The sequence below is a fragment of the Vigna umbellata genome, chromosome 4 (assembly GCF_029865625.1).
Source record: "Vigna umbellata cultivar VRB3 chromosome 4, Vumbellata_1.0, whole genome shotgun sequence".
NCBI lineage: Eukaryota > Viridiplantae > Streptophyta > Magnoliopsida > Fabales > Fabaceae > Vigna > Vigna umbellata.
Genome location: NC_142168.1, coordinates 32,556,847 through 32,577,656, shown reverse-complemented (window position 1 = coordinate 32,577,656; position 20,810 = coordinate 32,556,847). Strand labels below are relative to the sequence as shown.

At 34.1% G+C, this 20,810-nt stretch overlaps 4 protein-coding genes across 5 annotated transcripts; all 4 read right to left on the bottom strand.

The window, feature by feature from the left end:
* Positions 1-1,338: 1,338 nt before the first annotated feature.
* On the bottom strand, positions 1,339-2,626 carry LOC124836081 (cytochrome c oxidase copper chaperone 1-like). 2 transcript variants are annotated; one of them, XM_047311149.2, is made up of 2 exons: positions 2,465-2,626; positions 1,339-1,749 (listed from the first exon to the last, which is right to left on the bottom strand). In XM_047311149.2, the coding sequence occupies exon 2, from the start codon at positions 1,734-1,736 to the stop codon at positions 1,494-1,496; it is 243 nt and encodes an 80-aa protein (XP_047167105.1). In that variant the 5' UTR covers positions 1,737-1,749; positions 2,465-2,626; the 3' UTR covers positions 1,339-1,493. The 2 variants fall into 2 exon arrangements, with proteins under 2 accessions (XP_047167105.1, XP_047167104.1); XM_047311148.2 differs by having other exon boundaries at positions 2,442-2,612.
* Positions 2,627-3,467: 841 nt separating this feature from the next.
* Positions 3,468-9,544, bottom strand: LOC124836052 (proteasome subunit alpha type-2-A-like). Its single transcript, XM_088113834.1, has 12 exons — positions 9,337-9,544; positions 9,069-9,144; positions 8,892-8,968; positions 8,402-8,466; positions 7,580-7,626; positions 6,557-6,632; positions 6,295-6,362; positions 5,547-5,616; positions 5,303-5,388; positions 4,971-5,033; positions 3,987-4,052; positions 3,468-3,718 (listed from the first exon to the last, which is right to left on the bottom strand). Exons 2-12 carry the CDS (start codon positions 9,107-9,109, stop codon positions 3,670-3,672), a joined length of 708 nt encoding a protein of 235 aa, XP_087969960.1. The 5' UTR covers positions 9,110-9,144; positions 9,337-9,544; the 3' UTR covers positions 3,468-3,669.
* Positions 9,545-10,210: 666 nt separating this feature from the next.
* On the bottom strand, positions 10,211-13,868 carry LOC124836050 (uncharacterized). The gene is made up of 2 exons (XM_047311107.2): positions 11,136-13,868; positions 10,211-10,927 (listed from the first exon to the last, which is right to left on the bottom strand). Exons 1-2 carry the CDS (start codon positions 13,753-13,755, stop codon positions 10,515-10,517), a joined length of 3,033 nt encoding a protein of 1,010 aa, XP_047167063.2. The 5' UTR covers positions 13,756-13,868; the 3' UTR covers positions 10,211-10,514.
* Positions 13,869-16,219: 2,351 nt separating this feature from the next.
* On the bottom strand, positions 16,220-20,235 carry LOC124836069 (uncharacterized). Its single transcript, XM_047311135.2, has 2 exons — positions 17,174-20,235; positions 16,220-16,953 (listed from the first exon to the last, which is right to left on the bottom strand). The coding sequence occupies exons 1-2, from the start codon at positions 19,818-19,820 to the stop codon at positions 16,541-16,543; spliced, it is 3,060 nt and encodes a 1,019-aa protein (XP_047167091.1). The 5' UTR covers positions 19,821-20,235; the 3' UTR covers positions 16,220-16,540.
* Between the last annotated feature and the right edge of the window lie 575 nt (positions 20,236-20,810).

Sequence of the window (20,810 nt, the reverse complement as noted above, 5' to 3'; positions counted from 1 at the left end):
AACGTTAAACTAATCATAAAATGTTTAATTTAACTTCTGTTTTGTGAAAGGGTGTATAAAGTGAGAAAATATAGTTGTATTTATCACTAAAATAAATTTAATTAAAAGTAAAAGTATGCATTTTTCTTTTACTTTGTATAATGTTTTTAGTGGAATCAAATTTAATTGTTTTAAAAAGTTAAATCATTTTAAATTTAATGAAACCATATAGAAAACTAAAATCAAATTTAAGATAAACGAATTACATTACAAGCTTACAAACTAAAACACTTTTATATGCTTTATTTGTAAAAAAACAAAAAAAAACCCGAACATGATTGTGTGAAAAATTTAAAAGAATAAACAAGTATGCTTCTCTGTACCATTAATTTCAATTCGCTTCCTTTGAATTATGATCTTGTGGATTTTGGGTTTGTTTGTAAATAATTTTAAGAAAAAAAAAATATAACATTAATTTCTATGAGATAAAATTAGTTTTTATATAAATTAAAATATTAATTCAGAAACTAATTTTAATTTAGAAAAAGATTAACCTTTCTAAGCAATTATAAGTATTATAATGAAATACTTGAGAAATATAAAGAAAAATTATAGATGTAGATGTATTGTTGACCAGTGTAATTCTTCCGAAAAAAATATGATTAAACATTAAATCCATCCAACACCTCTATTTTATTATTTTTAGTGACTAAAAAAAAAGACAAAAACTAAAAATACAATAAATAAAGGCACTTTAGTGATTGTTGTCTGGATTGTTTTGATAACATGAGTGGTCTTTGTGTCCCCACTCAATTCTTCCACACACACACGTGATGAGTAAAGAAAACCTCAAACTGCTATGTTGTTTCTTTATACCTTATAGAACAGATTTAAAATTTTAGGAAAATGTTCTTAAAATTATTCAACCTATACGGCTCATCCAATAGACTTGTAATGAGCTATGTGCAAAGATATATGCATCGTGATGAAATGCTACACTGATCCAGTAAAATATCTGGTTCAAGGTTCAGAAAAAAAAGAAAGCATTTTAAACCTTGTTCTTATAGCCACACTGGTACCAAATGAGGGAGAGATCTACCAGAAACAATTACAATTCCTACACCTTTAGATTTCTAAATAAGTTATACTTGCTAGTTGCTATAAGGAGAGAAACAAGGAATAGTGGAAGAGAAACTCAGGGAAGAGGATTTATTGATCACTAAAATAAATGAATAACTGCTAAACTTCACTGCCAAAACTAAACCACAACATGGAAGTGACAATATAACAATTTGTAATAATTTTAAGTATTTCAGTCTCAAAAAAACAATCATGGTAGAACCTGCAGATTCAAAAAGCTAGAAGGTAATAAATTATGAATTGCATGTAGAAATCAGTTTCTCTGTTTTATTCAAAGTTCAAACAGAAATTGAAACCCAAAATCTGTGTCAATTTTCATAAAATCAAATGAGTTCATCATCTACTAGTTTCTCTCCTATTACTCACTATCGACCTCAAACATTGAAGCCCTCAGCACGGAGGCACAGTCGATGAGCCTCAATCCATTTTGCACAAGCCGCTTCACCGTGCTCTACTATGCATTCATCTCGCAACCTTTTAGTGTCTGGGCAGGCACAGCAAATTTTCTTCTTTGGCTTGGTCTCAGCACCAGTTGCCGCGGTCACCGAACCATCGTTTTTCTGTGACCCTATGGCCAAGGCAGAGGAGGCACTTTGCAGTTGTTGTACACCACTCATTGTCTTGTACCCTCTATAGAACAAAATAATGATGATGAACGTGTTTCTCAGATCAAGGTCGAGCAGGAGTGAAAAGGTTGAGAACAAAAACAAATGAATGACACTGGACACATTTGTGACAGGCATATTGCTTATCCTTCTAGTTAAGAATTCACTAGGTTCATGAACGATACAAATTAACCATGAGCTGATAAATCAACCTTAGATAACTATAAACAATGCTGAAAACTTTGAACGAACAGTGTTACCACCCTCGTCAAAACATATATTCAACAGGTTTAGTAATGATACAGAATAACTAAAAAGTAAAATGAATCAGAACTGAGTATATCCTTGTAAGTAAATTAATTTTGCAAACTTCAATCAAATTGTGACACTGCGCACCAAGCAACAGAGACACACACGTATTTGAACAAAAATACCAAAGAAAGGGTTAAATTATCGGTCTTTTCAACATAGATATTTATAAAAGATTCCTAGCCAGCGTTTTATCAAACTCGCGAGTTAACTCGTTAGCTCGGACGAGTTTACGTTTCTACACATAGCTTCCGACTCGGAAGCAAACTCGATTTTGATGTGAACTCGGTAGAATCGGTGAATTCGGAAAAACTCGTGATTTTACAATCGAATTGGCGAGTTCGAAGTGAAGATATTTTAAAACCCAAAACGACAGTGATTTGGTGTGCGAGAGTGAAGAAAACTCACTGATTATGGGATTAGGGTTTCACCTTTATTCTTCTGCTGCTCCGAACTGGTTCGTTCCTTCTTCTGAACTGCTCGCCGTCGAATCACAGGCCGTCGCCGTCGTCGGCAGGTTGGGAGGAGAAGCTGCGCGAGGATTCTGAAGAAAGAGAAGGAGTAGGGAGCAAGTCTCAAAATTGGGCTTTCTAACTCAATCTTTATTTGGGCTTGCTTTTTACTATCAGTTTTTACTGGCAATTATTTCCTGCACCCATCACTTTCTGTCTACACCTTTTCATTTTTGGAATTAAAAAAATTAAAAAATATATAAATTCGTAAATTTTGGTTTGAATAAAAAATTTCATTACTATGTTATTTTCATGAATATGACGTTTAAATTAAGTTACACATATAAATAAATATCCTAGTTTATATAAAATTTAATATATATTATATAATTAAAAAGATATTCCAAATTGAGTTCCTTAATTTTACAAATGGTTATTATTAGATAGTGTAGGTTTGAAAGTTTGACATTTGTCCATTGATCTTATCCCATTATAGACTAGTAATTGTCAATTTAATATAAAGTTTGTTAGTCAGGTAAAATGCATTTTTTATTTTATAGTTTAACTTTTTAAAAATTTTAATCATCACATCTTAGTAATATAAAATTATAACTATTACAAAAACAGCATTTAAGATTTGAATAAAATTTAATTTTATTACTATATCTATGTCTGTTATTATACACTATTTTTTCTAGGAAAGCTTTTTGTGATCACAATCTGAAAATAATAAAATAATTTAAAAGCCATAAACATAATAAAATATTAACACAATTTTAATATCATCATTTACACGGTTCAAAATTAGAAAATACTGTCTGGACCTCCTTAATCATAAGAATAAAAATATGTCTACTTCTACAGAAGTAAATGAACAAGATCTCATTGGAAAGGAAAAGTGAAGCAGAAAAGGAATTTGAGAAGCCAGTGCAATTGTATCACATTAAACTTAACCGGAGATATGTATAAAATGGTAGAGATATGGATCAATAAGATTCTCAACTATGTTTGATAACGATGATGACTCTAATGAAAAAGGTTTATGTCAAGGCTTGTTCCTGGTCACAACTACAAGTATCTCGCAAATGTACTATTGTCATCACGAAGTCAGTTTTAAGTTACAAATTTAACTCAACTTTGAAGCAAACAACAATTTCAAGAACACGGCATTTCTTCATTGCTCACTATTCTACTTCAGCCAAATAGTCATCAATTTCAGCTGGTGTCAATACCCTGCACCATAAACACATTATTATTAAGTTAACCAGTTAAATAATAGAAGTATACAAGGATGATTTTGAAGTCTGAGATAGGTTGAAATGCAGATAACTTGGATTGGAAGCCTCGTTTTTGTAATGCAATTTCCATGTACTTTGAAGTACTCGTAATTTATTAATTGAGACGGAACAAACCAAAATCCCAAAAATCAACTCAATTGTATTGATTACAGTAACAAGAGGAAGCAAGGTTCATATAATATAATACGGAAGGTGAAAAGCACCTGAACTTTTTATCAGCACCAATTATGCCAATTTCAATGTTTGTCCCTGAGATCTGTCCCTCAAACCTGGAAAACAACCACAAAAAGAAAGCAAAAGAGAAAAATTGAGAACGTGTTAGGTTCTTCGTTAAGAAATAAAGAACACAAACCAAACAACTTCCGCATACAAAGGAAGGTACTTCCTTTCACACAGGGTATTCCCTGGTTACACTGCCAAAGACTCCATTTTCAAAAACTACCCTAACTCCTCCCTAACTTTCTCAGAGAGTCTCTCCCCCCCCCCCCCCCCCCCCCCCCTCAAAACAACTAAATACAAAACTACCTTTTATTTTTTTAATCCTTCCATAATAAACATTCACTTTCTCTCATTATTTCCCTGCCTAACCGAACGTTTCAAAAGACTAAACAAAGATCAAATGTTTCAAAAATAGAAGCATGTGGCAATAAAAAACAATAAAATGAAAACTATCAGTTTTTAATGCAACAAACTTGGTTGATAACTTGCAAGAATAAAAATAGACGATATGATGATGGTTTGGAGGGATGTGCTGTAGGTAATTGTCAAGTCAAGACCAATAAGCCAATCTTAGATTGATTTTCCTCCTCCAAATTATAATTATGAGACACAAGCTATTATGCACTGCTACTTGTTGTAGGAGAAAAGAATAACACTTGACCAAAAAGAGATAAAAATGACTCAAAAAGGTAAAGTAACTATTGCACCTCCTAATCAACAGTAATCGTCAAACATGTCATTTTCACTATTAGGTTTTATGGTATTTCATAATGAAGAAAAGTTTAGTCTTTCAACAAAGCAAGAGCGACGTGAGGAAGACAGAGAAAAGCACGTAAAAAGGTGCTTGAAACAGTGTCTTAGAGCGAAGGAAAAAGTGTATATATACACCATGCAAGAGCTAAACTACCCTTAAAACGGAAAAACAGAAAACCCATGCAACGTAAACTTGAAATATTATGTTCGCCTACCCTTCTTTCAGAGTCAAAATTGCTGTGTGGACTGCATCATCAAGCTCCATATCATCTGTGTACCTATAAGTGGACAATCAAGTCAGGCATAGAAATGATATATAAATAATTTCTCAAGCGTGCATTCCCAAAAAGACTTCAGCTACTATGGTTTAGAAGTCCTTTAAAGATGTCAGTAGCTACCATCTGAGCAAATTTGGCATATTTAAAGGATTTCTAAGCTCTCATTATGTGACTTAAGTATCTTTACAGAATGCAATCCAAAAACAAATATAGATGCATTCCACAAATTTTTTGCTTTTAGTATTGCTATTGATGAAAAGCTTAACTACCTCTTCTCAAGAAACGTCTTTGCATTAGATACATTTTTCCCCATTGCAGAAGCTTTCCAAGAAAAATATGAACCTGACGGATCCACCTAGAGAAAAGAAATACATCAAATCACAGCCTTAAATTACTATTTCCTTAAAATTCAAGAGATGGTCATTACCATGGTGTAAATGTAAATACGTAAAGAGTTAAATCCGAAAAAGAATATCAACAGAGAGTTAAATCCGAAAAAGAATATCAACAGACCTGGTATAATTGTGGCCCATTATCATCAAACCCAGCAACTAGCAGCGACACTCCAAAAGGCCTAACACCACTATCAGAATCAAAACAGAAATGTCAGAATTAAAAGCATGATAAAGGGTAAAGATCTAAGTAAATGTAGTTGGGTGCATACAGAGAGACAATCAGAGGATCAAACTAAGTTTTGTGCATTTAATCAGCTGCTTATCAAGGATTCCTCCACTACAACAATATGCCTAACTTTTACATGAAATTCCTATAAGAATCACAATGTTACCAATTTATATAACATATGCCTCCAGAGGAAAACAAAAACAAAAGCTCTGTAAATATTGATCCCATGCTGGTTGTTTTAGTAAAGATAAAGCTGTTTTAGGCATTTACACTTGGACTTATTCCAAGCTTCATATTTCCAAAGACTTATAATTTATACTTATGCTCCTGGCTTCCAGAAGCTAATGAGTTCCACATTTAATTACAACAGTTAATGCCCCACAGCACTGGAATTGAGAATTCTGAAAATTTGAGTTTACTGAAAAAATACTTGTCTTAAAGTTAATGAGAGAATCCATAGCTAAGAAATGCTGCCAAGGGGTGAAGGAAGAAAAAACAAAAGATCAGAGCTAGAAATCACTCATATTTAAGATATCAAATTGTAAATGATTTATGTATATGCATAAAATAAACTTATATACTGAGTTGACAAGGTAAATTTCAGTGGTAAGAGTACAGTTTACAAGGAAATAATTACCCAGACTGGGTAAACTCCTGCATTACCGCAGCAACTTCCCTGACAAGTTGAGTCACAGGAATTGGCTCCTGCAAATTTTGATATATTATCAAATGCCAAATATAGCGCACAATTCACAGATGATCCAGCATAGAATACCAAAAGCAAACAGAAAGAGACAGAAGAGCATATATATAATATTCATCAAGATCATATAACTATATGCAGAACAAGAACTTGAAACTAAGAAAAATGTGTTGGAATTGAATTTTGTAGACCATACTTTATATAATCGATGATACTGCTCAGCCTGTTTCCTGCTTTTTCGAACCAAAACTCGGAAATCGGGACCCATGCCACTGAACAAAAACCCAATTTAGGTCAAGTAAATAAAATATTTGTAATAAAAATCAAATAATCATTTCCATTTACTAAAGCTTAACAGAAATGGAAAAAGGTACGATAAGCCTGCTTATGAAATTTCAAACACAAATTAATCATCATAAAATTAATTATTTCAACAGTATTCTCTTATAGAAGATGCAAAAAGTGCACAGAAAGTCAATTTTTATGTTTTCTATATTTGAAATGTCCCCAGATATATTTAAAAAGTCAACATTCAACAAACATCTCAAATCCTCCCTGAAAAAAAGAAGGTTAATAGTCAAAAGTCTTGCAGATTGAACCCAGTAAAATTCTTTTAATTAGAAAATCTATTGAAAACCTAGTTCACCATAATTTATTTACATATAAAACAATGTGGATTAACAATTTGCTGCATGAACTATGCTTCACGTATACTTCAGACTGTTTAAATCAGTATTACAAGTAATAGTTAATTGCTTACCATCAAAAAAATTTCTTGATTATGCATCTAGTAATTCCTTAATCAGCTTAAATGTGCCTTTTCAATTTCTACTTCATACATACTTAAGAAAGACATTTCACCAAAATAGTTATGTCATGTTCCTATTGCCTTCCACGTTATGTGTAGGTAAATTATGTAGCACCTCATGTTTAACAACACATTCAAAGCTAATGTGTTACATGATTATGTTTGTTAGAATAGGTATTAAATATAGGTAGTTGTATTGGAAAACTGCTATATGTTGTACAAATGAGATGTTTACTTATTAGCATTAATTACCTAAGATATAGCCTTTTCTTGTACCTTTTAGTGTCTATTAAGCTCTTTTTATCATATTTTTAGTATATTTAAACATGTAACCACCATTAACATACGATAAATTATTGATGTTACAAAACATGTTTAACTTCAAACTTAAATATGTCCAAAGAAGCAAACCTATATACGACACCAATATTTGGTGTTAATAACTGAATTTTCTGGACCTGCAATTAAGTAAAACAGAGTGTAAATACACATAATACATCATGAATTAAGTAACTTCACTTTTTTTAATTTATATTGACACATTGCATGTAAAAACTACATAACAGATTCATTTATCACTAGCCAGACTTTGAAACGTCCTTAACTATGATATTGCAAGAACACCATTCCACTTAGCAAATATTTTTCAAAGAAAAGTAAAACAAAACCGTGCTATATATTATACTTAGAGTACTGAGGGGAAAAGGAACTGACACTGTTAAGAGAATATGGGTGTGTTAACACACCCAAAGCATAAAAAGAGGAAGCAACAATTCATCTCTTTTCTGTTGAACAGAGGGTTGCAGGTTAGCAACTGCAAACCAAACACACTAAATTTCTCTGCAGGAAGCAGTCATGTGATTATTGAAATGTACTAAGTTCAATATCCAGTAAAAGCATATTATTAGTCACCATATATATGAAAGAAATATTGCAAACAGAGAGCACAAACGAGTATTAGAGATGTGTGCGTGTGGGAGTGGAGGGCGTCAGTATTTGAGTTAATGGGACAAAACGGTGTTGATCTTCAATTTATTTTTTCAAGGGTGAACAATCAAGCAATGTAGCTTATATTTGGATAGGAATCACTGAAGGTGTTAAACCCATGTGTAAAACACACAACAGAGACAACCAGAAGGATTTTAAATCGTTGAATATTTGCTTAGGATAATTTTATAAAAAAATTCCATGAATAATGAAAAAAAAAGGATCCAGTAATGGAAATAAACTCACTGATGCTTCATCAACCAAAATAGATGGCAATTTCTTCTCGGTAGCGATGACAACTCCATTTGCAGCTGCAAGAATCAAATATCAGATTCCCATTTACACCTAGCAAAATATACCACTTATATTACAGGATCCAAGCCCTCTACAAGACAACAGAAGAACCCACGGAACACGAGAGTAAATAGCACAAACAACAGCAGACATAGATTTTAGCAACCAAAATGGACTCGCAAAATGTAAAATAAGTTTACTCCAAATTAAAGGAAATAAAAAAACTAAATATCTAACTCTAGGTTCCTCTAAAGCCTACTCAGCCCAAAAAATTAGACATCTCAGAGAGCAGTGTTCTCACAGAACTGAACTTAGATTCCCCCATATGTCAAAGTCCTTATACACAACTATAAGCTGCTCCAAAAAATAATCAATTTCAAATGGAAATGCTAAAGCGAGGGCCATAAACAGATCCAGTCCAGAGGCAGAGATAACAAATCACCTTTAATTCCCAAAGACGTTTGCCCAGACCCAACAGCCGTCAAAGCATGCTCAATCTGAACAAGTTTTCCAGAAGGGCTGTTCCACAACACCACAGAATCATTAGAAACACGCATCATAAAATTCTCTTTATAAACAAAAAATAATTTAAATTAGAAGTCATCAACAATCGACATACCTAAATGTGGTGAGTGAAAACGAATATTGACTATCCCCCATGACAAACCGCGCGAGAATCTGCACTAACAACCTCACTGGCAATTTGCAATCACAAAGCAAATCAATCATTTTATTGACTCATAGTTGAAAATTGAAAATTAAAAACAGTTGAATAGTGGATTTTCATACCATCCCTCGTAGAAAAGATAAAACAATAAGTGTCACTGTGAATAGCAAAGAAAGGAATAAATGTCAAAGTAACGATCAAAAAATTAAAATCTATAAACCTGTACGCGACAATAGGACGGGAGGGCTTCGTTGATCAAGGCGGCAACGCTACGTCTTCTTCGCGACGGAGACGGTGGCGTGGCGGAGACTAGGCTCAAGATAGAGAAAAGAGAAAGGAAGGGAAATGAGCAAGAAAACAGTGGAAATTTTGTGTAAGGTAAACAAACACGAGGGAGGGAGAATGAGAAACAGGTCTCAAAGTTGAGACAGAAAGAAAGAGAGAGAAGGAGTAGGGAGCAAGTCTAAAAATTGGGCCTTCTAATTCAATCTTTATTTGGGCTTGTTTCAGTCTACCAGTTCTTACTGACAATTGCTTCCTGCACCCATCGATTTCTGCCTACACCTTCTCATTTTTGGAATTCAAAAACTTTAGATAAATCTATGATATATCTTTTAAGAAGAATTCAAATACTAATGAAATTTGAGTAAATTTAGATAAAAGCTTTAAAATAATATATTTTGAAAAAGTCTTGTTTCTTATACATTACTCTCTTTTTTTCATTTTCACTTAATCTAAGCCATAAATTCACTAATAAATTTATTTATCTAAATTATCTAATATCATGTTAGTTGAAGAGTTTATATTTAACTTAATCTCACAAGCCTAACTTTTAAAATAAGATTTATATTTTATATTCTAATTAAATACACCCCATCACAAAAAACAACTTTAGATTCGTGTTGTATAACCCATAATCTTTAAATGTTTTGCACAAAAAGAATAGATATTTGTTTTAACATTTGTATTTCTCTGATTGACCAGGCAACTACTAATTTTTGGAAAAAATATTCAAAACTATTACAGAAAATACTTATAATTCAAAACCTGAGTTTCTTTCTTATACAATATTTAATTTTGTTATTTCTATTCAATATAAAACTGAGATTATTATTCCAAATAGAATATTGATTTTGTGACAGTATGAAGAAAACCTTGCGGATATTTTTCTTCAGAAAATGGAAAATGAAGATCTTAGAAAAGTACTTCAATTACAGTAATCCATGACCTGAGCTGAATCTGAACCTATATATGTTCTACTCTATCTAATTACTTTACTCTATCTACTACTTCCATTGTCTTATTTTCGGACTTCAAAACTAGCCATTTGGTTAAAGTTTATCAGACAGATAAGAAGATTCTTGAACAAGGATGCAAACCACCTAGCTTCATCAACATTCAATCATCATCGGTATAATATTCCATATTATTTTCCCATTTTGAATTCTTAAGAAGTGGAGCAGAATCATAGAAGCCAACATTCTTGTCTCCAATGCTGAGTGGACTGCTGCAGGAGAGCAAAATTTTCAGGACTTCCTTCATGGAAGGTCTACTAGCTGGAAGTGTTGCAGTGCACATCACCCCAAGTTTGAAGATGTTGCAGATTTCATCCATGTAACAAGCTTCCTTAATTTCTTTGTCCAAAATATCTTCTACATCTGCTCCTATCTGAATGTGGCGCCACGCCCATTCTGCCAGAGATGAGTACTCATCTCCATGATTAGCTTCTTTTCCTGTTGTCAGTTCCAGTAGGACTACTCCAAAGCTGTAGACATCTATCTTCTCATTGACCCTTGTTGTTTGAGCATATTCTGCAATTCATGCATGAACAAAAATTTAGACTAGGCTTATGACAGAACAATTAGATAGAGAATTTAACTGAAGCAACAGCAATGCATGATTCAAAACAATGGATTTATGGATCTTTCTTCTTGTATGATGTTTAACCTTGTCATTTTTATGTAAGGTGGAGTTTAGATTTACACTTGGAGCAATGATACATTTGTAACTTGTTTTTACCTGGAGCAATATAGCCAAATGTACCAGCCACAGCTGACATGGTTGCAAGTTCTTCTGGCTTAATCAACATCATGGCTAGACCAAAATCAGCAACTTTGGCATTGAATTTAGAATCCAGCAGGATGTTACTTGTTTTCACATCACGATGAACAACAGGTGGTAAGCAGTCATGATGCATATAGCACAAACCTTGAGCAGCTCCAATGGCTATATGTAATCTCTTTGGCCAGTCAAGGACTGAACCTGAAGCTGTCTGCTTACTTTTGTTGTGCAGCCATCTATCAAGGCTATGGTTTTCAAGATACTCGTAGACAAGGAGAAGAGAATCCTCTTTGGAGACGCAGCATAGCAACTTCACAATGTTGTTATGACGAATATTGCTCAGTATCTCAACTTCTGCAAGAAATGAACTTACAAGCTTCTCCTCTAACTTTCTGTTACTGAGTATCTTCTTCACTGCGACATAGTCTGTATCACCAACAGCGACACGATACACTGCACCATACCCACCACTGCCAATAATATTGTGTTCTGACATTGAGGATACGATATTTCCTTTTGTGAAACTGAGCCTTTGAAAGGAAGTAAGCTTCCATGACCTTTTCAGTTCCTGCTTTCTTTTTCTGTAAACTCTGATCATCAAAAATAATGACAACAAAGCCAGCAAGGAGGCTGCTAACACCAGGCTTATGATTATAACATGAGATGCATATCTTCTATCAATTCTTGCCCTTTGAGGCCTGGAATTGCACAAGATAAGGTTTAGTACTGGAGTGTCAGCACAGAGACCAGGATTGTTCAAAAAGCTCCTAGCATAAACAAGATTTTCAAGTTCACTTGGAATCCTTCCTACCAAACTATTGGAGGACAGATTGATATTTGTGGGTCTCATAAGAGCTAGTTGATGTGGAATTTGGCCAGATATTCTGTTCTCTGATAAATCCAAAATATTAAGGGCAGGCAACTGAGCAATTGCAAGGGGGATTTCTCCAGAGAGTTCATTGTGGCTCAAATCTAGATTTATCAGGGACTTCCATGATATTATATCTGAAGGAAGTGGTCCTGTGAACTGGTTATGATCAAGCAGAAGAATTGTTAGGTCAGGAAGAGATGTTAGCTCCGGTGGAATACTACCATTGAAGAGGTTGTTACTGGCATTAAATTCCACAATATTCTTCCAGGAAGACACTCCATGTGGAATTCTACCAGAAAACTGATTGTAACTTATGCCTATGTCTCTGAGATTCTCAGACAATCTTTCAGGAAGCTGACCAGTGAACTTGTTTTCGTTTATCTTAATGGTCGATAAGTTAAAAGATGTCCATAGACCACTAGGAATGTTGCCAGAAAGTTCATTGTTTTCAACCCTCAGAATTTGCAGGCTACTGCAACTTCCTAAAGATTCTGGCAACTCCCCACTCAGGTTATTGTCGAAAGCAGTTAAACCAACTAACCTTCCATGGTAGCACAAGTTCTCTGGCAAACTTCCTGTGAAACTATTAGATGCAACCTGAAAAGTTTCAAGCTTTGAGATCCGACCGAAATCTGGTGGAAGAGTGCCTGATAAATTGTTGTGAAAAACAACAAAATCGGTCAGAGCTGGCAGACTACCAATGCTTTCTGGTACCTTCCCTGATAATTGGTTCGTAGACAAAGACAAGAATATTAACTTGCTGAGCTTTCCCAAATCATCTGGTATTTTCCCACTAAGATTATTGTATGAAAGATCAATTTCTGTCAAGTTGAATGCTTCAACCACTTCGGGTATGTCCCCAGAGAGGCTGTTCTTGTAAATATATAGTTTGCTCAGATTTTTCAGCATGAACAAACTTTTGGGAATTTCTCCACTCAAACCGTTTACTGACAAATCCAATTCCTCCAATGCCACCATGTTTCCAATGGTTTCGGGGATTTCCCCTACCAAGTTGGATTCATGCATATCAAAAATCTTCAATTTATTCAACTGGGTCAAGCTTGATGGAAGCTTTGTAGGAGGGAACATGTGGTTTGAGAACACATACAACTCCTCAAGGTTGGACAAATTCCCAATTTCAGCAGGGAAAGTACCATTGAAAAGACTCTGATAAAGTTGAAGGCTTCGTAGCTCCTTCAACCTCCCTATGCTGGCTGGAATATCACCAGAGAAGTTGTTGCCACCAAGGCTAAGAAAACGCAAGCCAGCCAAGTGGTCAATGTCATCAGGAATCTTACCAACAAAGAGGTTCTGTGAGAGGTCAAGGTACTCAAGCTTGGAGCAGTTGTAGAGAGATTTCGGGAACTCCCCAGGAAGGAAATTAAACTGAAAATCTACATGTGTGAGGTTTTTGAGGTCACATAGGAAATGTGGCAGTGTTTGAGTGATGTTGGTGTTGAACATAGTCAGTGAAGTGACTGAGCCATTGATGCATGTGATCTCCGGCCAAGTGCAATGTGAGGAGTTTGATGGGATCCAGTGATTGAGGAACGGTGGATTTTGCAGGTATTGTTTTATCTTCAATAGGACTGCATGCTCTTCATCATACATCAAAGAGTGAGACTGAGAGTTTGCAAAGATCAGAAAGAGGAAGGAGAGAAGAGGGAGGATTGGCATTTTGACACATGATGAGGTGAATTTTTTCATCCTGTTGTATCAATTGTTTCTAGATATCGCCATTCAATAATGAAGAGATAATGTATGAGAATCGATTACTTTTCTTGTAGGTAACAACCACACACACACACAGTATGACTGACAAGTTGAATGGTGATTGACTTCATAGCTTGCTTTCAAAATTGGCATGCCAATAATTTACCTATTCTGCATAATTCCAATTTTATGTGGGTCAGCTGAGGGACCACGGATTGAACACTTTTGTTAAGATATTACAGTAATAGCATTACTTTGTGTCAAATAAATTAGTAAAGGTAGCTTTTATTTTTAGTATTCTTCCAGAGTTATGAGGGTTCTTTTACCAGTATAGTCTGACATGTTTAACAAATAACATTCCTCTTAAATATGCAGTCAAATATTCGATATCAAAAATGTATGTGAAACAAAAGAACATATATGGTATAAAAGAGATTACTCCATTTAATGAACTTCAATACATAGAAGAGTTGGTATACAAAAATATTTAAGATTCACCCAGAAAATAACCTGATTTTGTTTAAGTTAAACAAAACTTAAAATTTACTTTTTTACATGAGTTATAAGTTAAAATCTATCCTAACGAGATTTATTGTTTATTATATCTATTGTGATATTTTCTATTAGAAGATTTTTTATTTATAGAACAAAAACTTAAAATTCATTTCTTACATGGTATAGAATTATAAGTTAAAGTCTATCTTAACGAGATTTGTTGTTTGTTAGACTTATTGAAATATTTTTTTCGAAAAGTTTATTATTTGTTGACATATCGTGTCACCTCTTATCGAATTACTATTAGACCACTTACTAATATCTAGTTTTATATAAAAGGATGTATTGAGTTAAATTTAAAATCCAAGTCCTAACATAAATAAATATTTAAGATTCAACCATAGAATAATAGAAAAATGATACTTTGACATACATAAATTTTTTACATTTATTTAACATTATCATTTCTTATTTTTTATTCTTTTCTCTCTTAAAAAAGTATAAAAATTTATCATTTTACTTTTACATTATATGTCAAAATGAATATAAAAGTGTGTAAACATGGGTCACTGAAAAAATATTAAAGTAGGTATTATGCTCTCAATATTATATCTTCTAGACTTCACGTTATGGTTTCCAACCTGGAGATGTTTTCTTTACTCTGACTCTACGTGTTTCAAGGCTTTTAGTAGGTTTGATCCTCTGTTTTGCTATAACAAAGGGCCAACTAATTCAATTATTTAGAATAGTTTGCGTCAATCACCACAAAACTTTGACCTCGATTCACGTGTGAATGTGAACAGAGACCAAGAGACAGCCACACTTTTAAAATCCATGTACAAAACCACGATGCATTGCCGAAATTTATGAAAGTATTTTAGAACCTTATCACATCAACTTCCTATTCTTTTTTTCTTTCTTTCCCTTTTCATCAGCACCACAAATACTTTACACTTTTGAATAGTCAATGAAAAGATTTGTGAACATAGAAGTATGCAAAAGCCTTCTAGTAAGCATACTAATATTGACTATTCCTGTGATGTTCTTTTCTTTAGCATATTACTTTCACAATTCTGTACATTTGATATTATAAATTAAGTGTTTTAGTTTTCTTGGTTTCCAAATAGAATATAATTAGAAGGTCACTATCAATACTTTTATTACTAACATCAGATCATGTACTGAGGGATATAATATAACAAATTTGTATATTTTATTCTAAAAATCATATATTAAAGGAAAATGATACTTGAACAACCATTTTTGACAACATTTAGACACGCGCACACGTGTCAAAATCTGAGTGGTCCAGTTGGAAAAATTAAATGAAAATGGACCACTCAGATTTTGACACGTGTGCGCGTGTCTAAATGTTGTCAAAAATGGTTGTTCAAGTGTCATTTTCCTATATTAAATGCTTGTTAATTAGTTATGAGCATAAAAATCTTCAATTGTTGAACTGGGCATAAAATTTTATTCTAGGTGATATCAATCAGCTCACAACCCTAGGACTTTGTGCTTTAATCAAATTAAAATGGGTAACTATGAAACGCAAGTAGGCAAAACCAAATCCAAGCAACTAGGGTTCCTTTTTACAGAAGTTTGGGAGAATAATTTGAGTATCAAGTACTAACATTTAAATTATGTATTTTTTAACATAAAATCCAGAAAGAAAAAAAAACTCGGGAAAATAACACAAAATTTTCGTTCGGAGAAACTGTGATCCCAACAAAATAAGATGAAATATACTTTTAATTTCTGAATTTAGATTTGAAATCAAATTTGTTTTTATCTATTTAATGTATTTTGGTTTTTAAACTTTAATAATGAATAAATATAATTTTTTTAATCAATTATGTTATTTTTTTTTCGTTAAAAAAACTATATTCATTTATTTTTAAAGTTTAAAAATAAAAATGTATCAAAATTTTAAATAAAAATAAATTCTAATTTTGTGTAAAAATTGAGAGATTAAAAACATATTTAATCTGAATGAATATTAACAACCACATAAGTTATAGAGTATACGAGAGATTATCTCAGGAATCAATTGGAATCCAGGTACCTAGTAACCATCCATGAGGATTTATCTCACATACCAAAACGAAGAACTTGAATTTTGTGACTTTTCAAGCATTCTGCAGTATTGATGTTCTAAATCTTCAATCCTGTGGCAGTGTTGCACTGAAGTCAATTCTAGAATTGGTAATAATCTTCATGGATGTTCAGTTGGTGATTTACACTCACACTACTAAGCTCCAACTTCAACATGACACCTATCTAGCTAGCTATCATTATCAATATCCAACTTGTGCTCTCTTCTTGAATTTTTAAGAAAGGGAACAACATCATCACAGTGGCAAATATTACTCTCTCCCTTAGAAAATGATTCATCACAAGAAAGCAAAACTTGTAGAACCTCTTTCATGGATGGTCTAGCAGAAGGAAGTGTTTCAGTGCACATGAGACCTAGTGTGAAAACCTTACACATTTCACCTGAGTAACTGGATTCCACGACTTCTTTGTCTAGCAGCTCTTCTATGTTGCTTCCTAATTGATGGTGCCGCCACGCCCACTCTGCAAGAGATGAGTGCTCATCACCATAATTAGCTTCTTTGCCAGTTGTAAGTTCCAATAGGATTACCCCAAAGCTGTAGACATCAATCTTTTCACTTACTCGAGTTGTTTGGATATACTCTGCAATTCAAGTGTGCAAAAATCATTTGTAAGATAAGGTTTACATTCATGTATATACGATAAATTCATCTTATTCCTAGTTGATATGAAAATTCTAACATGATTACTGATAAATTGACAGTTTTGATTAGAGAATGGCCTAAACAGTACTCATGTTAGTGTATCAAAGTATTGTGCTATGTTTACTTTGAAGGAAACTAAATTTTGGCATTTCATTCACCTGGAGCCATATAGCCAAATGATCCAATCACAGCTGACATGGTGGCAAGTTCCCCTGGTTTCACCAAGATCCTGGCCAAACCAAAATCAGCAACTTTTGCATTGAATTGATCATCCAAAAGAATGTTGCTTGTTTTCACATCTCGATGAACAATAGGTGGCGAACAATCATGATGCATGTAGCTCAAACCTTGTGCAGTTCCAATTGCTATATGCAATCTCTTTGGCCAATCAAGGGCAACACGATGGAGTGAACCTGAAACAGCTGATGATGACTTATTCTTCCTGTGCAACCACCTGTCAAGGCTGTGGTTTTCCACATACTCATACACAAGGAGCATAGAGTCCTCTTTAGAGATACAACACATCAACTTCACAATGTTTTTGTGACGAATGCTGCTCAATATTTTAACTTCAGTGTGAAATGAGCTCTCAAGCTTCTTGTTTATCTTTTCGTTGTCCCAAATTTTCTTGACAGCAACATAGCCTAAACCATCAACTGCAGCGCGGTATACTGCACCATAGCCACCACTGCCAATAATATTATTTTCTGTGAGTGATGACACTATGTTTGATTCAGTGAAACTCAGCCTTTGGAAAGAAATGAGCTTCCATGACCTATCCAATCCACTCTTTTTTTTTCTGTAAAATCTGATTATCAAGAACGATGCCAACAAAGCCAGGAAACAGGCCACTACCACCAGACTTATGATCAAAGCAACAGACCAAGATGAGTCATTGCTTTCACTTTGAGGGCTATGATTACATGACCTGAGATTCAGTGCTGGAGTATCAGAACAGAGGTCAGAATTGTTCAAAAAGCTGGTTTCAAAAGCAGAATTTTCAAATGTACTTGGAACCCTCCCTGTCAAGTAATTGGAGGAAAGATTGAGATTGGTGAGTCTGGAAGGAAGAGAAGGAATTTGACCCGAGAACTGATTTTCTGACAGATCAAGTTGGTTGAGATCAGGTAAATGACCAATTGAATCAGGAATATGTCCAGAGAGTTGGTTTTGTCGCAAATTTAGATTCCTAAGGGACTTCCATGATATTATATCAGACGGAAGTGGTCCTGTGAGCTGGTTCTGATCAAGCAATAGTGTTGTTAGCATTGGAAGAGCTGTTAACTCTCTTGGAATACTCTCATTAAGGTTGTTCTTACTGGCTTGAAACACAACCACATTAGTCCATGAAGACACCCCAGTTGGAATACTACCATAAAACTGATTGTAATCTATCTCCAAACGCGAAATAGTTGAGGACAATCTCTCAGGAAGCTCACCAGTGAACTTGTTATGGCTCACCATGAAAGTTGACAGATTGAAAGTCCAAAGACCACTTGGAATGCTACCAGAAAACTCGTTACTATAAATTTTCAGATCTGTCAGGCTACTACAATTACCAAGTGATTGTGGCAACTCCCCACTAAGATGATTTTCATAGGTAGTTAAGTTTTCCAAGTGACCATTATAGCACAAGTTCTCGGGTAGCTTTCCACTAAAACTATTATTTGAAATCAAAAAGGTTTTAAGCATTGAGTGGCGGCCAAAGTCAGGAGGAAGAGTACCTGATAAATTGTTGGAAAACACTTTAAAATCTATCAGAGATGGAAGAAGGCCTATGCTCTGTGGTATCTCCCCATGTAAGTTATTTAAAGACAAAGCCAAACCAGTTAAATTTTGAAGCTTTCCAAAACCATCTGGTATTTTTCCTGAGAGAGAATTTCGCGTTAGATCAATGATGGTCAAATTCAGTGCTTCAACCACATCAGGTATTTCCCCAGAAAGCTTGTTTCTAGATAGAAACATTATGTTCAGATTCTTCAGCATGAACAAGGCCCCGGGAATTTCACCACTTAAATCGTTCTGCGATAGATCCAATCTCTCCAAAGCCACCATGTTTCCAATAGTTTCAGGGATCTCCCCGACCAAGTTGCAGTCAAACATGAAAAAGAACTTCAACTTGCTCAACCGCATCCAGTTATCATGCAACCTCGAAGGAGGGAACATGGAGTTAGATGACAAATCCAAGAATTCAAGATTGGACAAGTTGCCAATCTCAGAGGGGATAGTTCCATTCAATAGGCAGTTCTGAAATTGAAGATTTGTGAGTTGCTTTAGACTTCCAATGCTAGAAGGAATGTCACCAGAGAAATTGGTGTAACCAAGGTTAAGAAACTGCAGATTAGATAAGTTGCCAATGTCACGAGGGATGCTGCCAACAAAGTCGTTCATAGACAGGTCTAGGTACTCCAACTTGGAGCAATTGAGGAGATGTGTTGGGAACTCCCCAGGAATCAGATTGTTGTAGAAATCAACGTGTGTGAGGTTTTTGAGGTCACATATGAAAGAGGGTATGGTCTGAGTGATGCTATTGTTGGACAATGTCAATCCAGTGACAGAATCGTCGTTGCTACACGTTATCTCTGGCCAAGAGCAGTGAGCGATGTTTGATGATGTCCAGTGACTGAGATATGAAGGGTTTTCAAGGTACTGCTTTATCCTCAGTAAGATTTCATGTTCTTGATCATGCAACTGAGATTGAGATTCGGAGTTTGCACGCGTAAAAACCAGGAGTAAGATCACAACAGACTGAAGCAGCAGTTTAAGATATGATGATGATGATGATGATGAGGTGAACAGTTCCATCTTGGTGCTTCAGTTTTTCAAGTTTGAAAAGAAAAGAAGCTAACTTGTTACAGATTTCATGGTATGATGTTTGGTTTTTACATGCTGAAAAGTTGAGAATTGTTGGTTTCCTTCATACCATTCAAAGTTGGCGGGTCAGAAAGTCAATGCCAATGTATGAAAATACATAGAAGTCGAACTGCGAAAAGTATAACTACTTCAGACAAATCAAAACAAAAACATCTAATGTTTGAACACTTCGGTCAAGTCACGCAGCAATAGCAGTTGAAAACCACCTTGTAACCATCGAGCCAATGGGTGTTTCCATCTGCAATTTTTCTCATGATGTCTATTTTTTTATGTAGAAGTTAAGCTAAATATTAAGTTTACGAGCATTTAAAAATTGGATAGATATAAACTTTCCACATAATATTAATTATATAAAAATTCCATTATAGAATTCTGCATTATTGTACTCTGTTGCTTCTGCATCATAACTTATCCTCCTAGCATTCTTCTGTGAAAGATTCTCTTTTTCTAACATATTGATAATATCTGATTGCATATTTATTTATATCATGTATCATTGACGTTGACTTGATAATTTAATTTTAAAATCGGTTTGCACTTCATGAGAGGTGTCAGACTTTCAAAAGTAAAGATATGCTTTATTTTTTTCTAGCATGTTTATTTTCATACTTAATTTTAAAGTCTTATTATTTATTTTAGAAATTAAAAGTAAAAAGAGTTTAATTTTTTTCATATTACAAAGATATATAATAATAATAATATTCAGCACCCGTTGTAGATTACCAAAGTGTTTGACTTTCCACCCATTTCAAATTTTCTATGCAGTGATTTAGAATAATGGATAATTAATGGGTTGATGAGAAAATAAAAAAATCACTGGTCAAACATATAACTAAATAAACTAACAAGACCTGTGAACTTAGAATTTTCTCCCACTCGTGTCCCAAAGACTTTATGAAGGTGGAAATAAATATTAGGATT